This window comes from Notothenia coriiceps, unplaced genomic scaffold (assembly GCF_000735185.1).
Source record: "Notothenia coriiceps isolate Sejong01 unplaced genomic scaffold, NC01 NC01_scaffold00038352, whole genome shotgun sequence".
Classification (NCBI taxonomy): Eukaryota; Metazoa; Chordata; class Actinopteri; order Perciformes; family Nototheniidae; genus Notothenia; species Notothenia coriiceps.
In genome coordinates this window covers 75,923-80,786 of record NW_011371053.1, presented here as the reverse complement: position 1 = coordinate 80,786, position 4,864 = coordinate 75,923, and the positions used below count along the sequence as shown (strand labels likewise).

The following is a 4,864-nucleotide window of genomic DNA, read 5'->3' as shown; positions in this document are numbered from 1 at the left end:
AGGAATTTACCAATTAATTCATTAAAAATCATAAAATGTGATTTCCTGGATTCTTTCCCCCCATTCTGTCTCTCATAGTTGAAGTGTACCTAGAATGAAAATTACAGGCCTCTCATCTTTTTAAGTGGGAGAACTTGCACAATTGGTGGCTGACTAAATACTTTTTTGCCCCACTGTATATAATTTTTAAATTATTGAAAATGTTGCATTGTTATGTATTTATAAAGCTCTGAGCTACATCTTATATGAAACAGTTCTAGGGATAGGACTGTGTTTGGTGTGTTTTACACTGTACCCGAACGGTTCCCAGTCATTACAAAAACAAATAAAGAGTTTATTTGAAGTTCATTGTATCGCATCTACGTTCATCCTGTGTGTTTACCATCTGTTCCCGTATACGACTGTAAACCGACCTGGTGCAGAGGGAAAGGGAGAGAGGTAAAGTCGGTGCTGTCCACCTGACCAGCTCCAGCCATGCATCATTAATGGACATGCATCATTGATGTTGTCCGCTGCCCGCAGGTGGAGTCGTACAATCCCCTCTACATTCACCCCCTGGGGCCCGTACACGACACACATGTAGTACATGCTCCACATCTAGGTCTCTGCAGCAGCCCTCTGTCTGTTGGATCTATATTGCCTTTGTCAGTGCCGTCCATGGTTTACATTATCAGGACATTTTCAGAGAAATTCTCCTCCAGGTGAGACACAAACTCAGAGACCAATGAGTGGCCCCGCTGAAGCTGCGCTCCAGGCAGCTGTGCTCGGCCTGGGTTTGGACATCAGTGGACGCTGGAATCAGAAAGCCACGAAGCAGAGCCGAGCTTTGGTCCAGACCTACCTACTTCCCAGCTTTGTGCACCCTCCACCCACAGCAAGAGGAGGCTGGGGGGCCAGGACCCCTCTCCGTCTGCCTTCACTTACTGCCCAGGGGCCCCGCAGGCCAAGCATAGCTCGTCTTAGGTAAGCAGCACATCACACTTTAACTGAAGGGCTGGATTGGTTCGGTTTATATATACCCCCGGTTTGCTTCATATTTGTCCAGTTGCAATTTCCTAGAAAGCTCGAAAGGACATAACTCCAAACTCATCTTGCAAGACTTTTTAACAATTAAAATACGACACATTATTCCAATGCTTTGTTGATGTCACATAGTGAGGATTGGATCAATATCTGCAAATTAATAGCTCAAAGCCACTCATTTGAATATTTTAATAAAATAAAGTATTAGAAGCAATGTTTCTTATCCTATAATAACAGCATTGCCAGTAAACTGCTATTCATAACAGTAAACAACAACATAACTTAAAATAAATAGCAATTTCTCATATCCTTTTCAATCCTACACCAAGTGTTAAAACAACAAGGGGTTATTTTAAGTGGATTATCATATGACTTTAGAGATATTTGGTACAAAACAGAGCCAGGCTACCTTGTTCCAGACATTAAGCTAAGCTAAGATAGAATAGGCTAAACTAAGCTTTCATAAAATAAGCTATCACAAGCTAGGCTAAGATAAAAAATAAGCTAGGCTATGCTAAGTGGCTAGCTGGCTGGCTCAAGCTGCATAAGGACATACATGAGTCTTCATCTTCTCATCTAACTTTTGCACCGTATTTCCGAAAATGTCAAACTATTCCTTTCATGTAAATTAAACCAAATGTTGTGCTTTCATGCCCAAATATTAAGCAATTACTTATCAATTTAACTGTGTATGTTAACTGTATCCTCAAGTTGTTTTTTATCCACAACAATTACAGAGAAGCAGTATGCGGCTCCTTCCTCCTACGATGTTCATTAAATATGTCTACAAAAGGAATAGAAGAATATCACGAAAGTAAAAACAACAATGAGAATCTAAACTTAAAACAATTTTTGAAAAGGGAAAAATATACAATATAACATATAACAGTAAAATATTACTAAAAAGTTAAATGAATTAGACAGGAACATTTTACTACATTAATAAACTGAAAAAAAGGAATATAGTGAAAGCATGTGATACGTATATAAGTATAAATAGATTAGTGTCATGATATACAAGTATTCATATAATCTTTGTTTATTTTTTTTGTTGAGTCCCTTCCCTAAAGCCGACATACAACAGTTAGCACTTCATTAAGTAATATATGTCCAATGTGTATTATATAATGATAGAATAGCATCAAATGATATTTAAAAAGGCATAGCCCTGAGTCACATCAGTGTCAGTGATGCGGCATGTTTGAATGTGATTAATCCCCTGTATGTCATCTCCACTCTCACATCTCCACCGTCTCTATTCATCTCAGCAAAAGTGCCTGTCTAACGTTCAACGCTTGACTGGAATTACAGTCTAATTGTTTCCTCTCCAGTCCGTCCCAATTTGATAGCAGATAGTAGGCCACCTCTGCGCTCCCCCCTGGTTTGCTTTGACTACAGAAGGCTAAGATACAGTGTGTCATAAATCTCAGGTGTGGAAGCTGATCTGTCTCCTGATGCAGCTTAACTCAGAGGAGGGAGAAACCTGAGTGATCAACGCACAAACTTTAAGCTCTTAAACACACACACCACACACACACACACACACACACACACACACACACACACACACACACACACACACACTCACCTGACTGTCTGACAAGTTACTTTATGGCCCTCACCCAAGCAGAGCAGGTTTTGAATAACCATCAAACTGATGAAGCGTTCTGTTGTTTGAACATTCCTATTTGTATTAGTGGCCCTGACAGTGTCTTTCTGTGAGTCAACCATTTTGATTCAAACTGGAAAATATGTCAAGAACTATTTAATAGACTGTGTTCAAATTTGGTACATATTCATGTTCCCCAGAGGATGAATTGTACTGACTTTGGTCATCCTTTAACTTTTATTCTATTGCAACTATGAGGTTGACTTTTGTGATTTTGGCAAAAATGTCTCCCTACTTATTGGACTGATTTTGATGAAACTTGATTTAGACATTTAGGGTTCCCTTAGGATGAGTTGTATTCATTTTGGAGAACTTACATTTCAATTAAGTGCCATCCTCGGCTCGTGACCAATTACCAGCTAAACTAATGACATTCCTATTAGCCTCAGTCATCGTATTTATTAAGTGCAAATAGCAAATGTAATCATGCTAAAACGCTGAAATAAGATGACAAATGGGAAAAACATTACAACTGCTTAATATCAGAGTGTTATCAGAGCAACAAAGACATGGTTTTTGCAAGTCCATAATTTTAAACTTTAGGTTTCAAATCCTAAACAAATCAAATTGCAACTTATCTACATTTTGTTTTTTTGTGGACAACCACAAAGATTTTTCCAACTGCTACCTTCAGTCATGTGACATTCATTATGTATGGTTCTTTATTGAAACTTGATTGGTTGCCTGGTTGAACATAAGTGATCTCTTGCTGGGATTGAGTAGTGGGAAATTAAGGGAAATTCTTAGATTTGGGGCTTTAAGTAAGGTATTAAGTATGTTTTAGTCAAAGGGCTCAGGTCCAAGTCATTGGTGTTACAATCTTTTCGGATTTGGTCAAGTAACGTTTTAAGTCATCGAACTTGGTAATGAAGTATTAAAATATATTTCTAAAAATGTTTTTTCTACTTAAACTTTCATTACTGTCTCCACAGCCTCAGTGAGCCATCCCTCCTCACCCCACATGAAAACGCCCTACTCGAGGGATTCTCAAACAATCGTCGCCCCAGTGTTTTAAAAAAGGGCTCTGCACCTCCTACTCCGTTTTCCAAGTCATCAGTCCTGCTCCCCTGCAAGACCTGCCTCACATCTGAGACCAGCAAGCAGCAGAACCACCGGCAGGTCCAAAACTGCAGCAGACCGGCCTATTTCCACTTCTCACATGCCATCCAGCCCGGCTCCAAGCCAAGACCAGTGAGGCGCCATTACCACAACCCAACCCTGAGCGCAGAGATGGAACTGCAGGGTGACCTCAGACCTTTAGTGATGCAGTATCGCAACTCATCTCCTCAGGGAGAGCCTTTGTATGTCGTTGGGAAGCCTTGTCTCCTGAGCAGCAGTGAACGCCCGGCTCCTTCTGCTGCTGCCGGTCCGGCCCGCACTCAGCTTCATGTGTTCCTGCCCACAGAGGCTGAAGGAGAGGAGGTGGACAGTGAATCTGTGGATGAAGGCTTCATGGATGAGTTGGACAGTAAGATAACTTTTCTCAAGCTCCAACAGGGAGTAGCAAAGACTCTCACTTACTAAGGGTTCTTCCAATATTATCGGTCTACATTTAATTATAAAGGTTTGAAAGGTGTTCCCTTTCAACTCCGATCTTAAGTAACGATCAGAACGCAGGAGTCAATTGCTCTTCATTCTGTTTAAATCGCTTAAAGGTAGGGTAGGTAAGAATGGAGAAACCAGCTTGAGTGCGCTAGAATCTGAAAGTACACAACCGAAAACAATCTGCCCCTTCCTTCAGACTTCCTTACTGAGCCCCTCCTCCAACACACACGAACGTGCACATGACCACTATTCTGTGAAAAACGTATGGACATTGAATGGAGGTGCAGGCACAATTGTGTTACACGTCACACCAACATGCTATCTACAGTAAAATCTAAAAAAAACTAGGGCTATGTTATGTTTAAGGCCTCCAATTATGTGGCAGCATGTTTATGTAAGGCCCTGCCCTGCTTCAACATGGCATTGACCCTGTGCACAAAGCCAAGACCCGTTTTCTGTTGTTGAGTTTGCTGCGGAAGAACTTGACTGACCTCAATCCTGCCCAACACTTTCGGGAAGAAGTGAAACACAAACTGCACAGACCTCATTATCTAATCAGTGTTTTTTATGTAATGATTGGTTGTCCACATACTTTTGGCCATATAGTGTCTTTAAATGCAGCCTGGT

General features: G+C 40.8%; 1 protein-coding gene across 1 annotated transcript; it reads left to right on the top strand.

The window, feature by feature from the left end:
* The first annotated feature begins 724 nt into the window (after positions 1–724).
* LOC104968167 (uncharacterized) lies at positions 725–4,416 on the top strand. The gene is made up of 2 exons (XM_010797739.1): positions 725–963; positions 3,625–4,416. Exons 1-2 carry the CDS (start codon positions 725–727, stop codon positions 4,214–4,216), a joined length of 831 nt encoding a protein of 276 aa, XP_010796041.1. The 3' UTR covers positions 4,217–4,416.
* Positions 4,417–4,864: the final 448 nt, after the last annotated feature.

Bases quoted from the DNA above. Each gene is read 5' to 3' on its own strand.
- LOC104968167 (XM_010797739.1), top strand. From the start codon at position 725: ATGAGTGGCCCCGCTGAAGCTGCGCTCCAGGCAGCTGTGCTCGGCCTG. The intron at 964-3,624 runs GTAAGCAGCACA...CTGTCTCCACAG, and splicing joins CCAAGCATAGCTCGTCTTAG to CCTCAGTGAGCCATCCCTCC.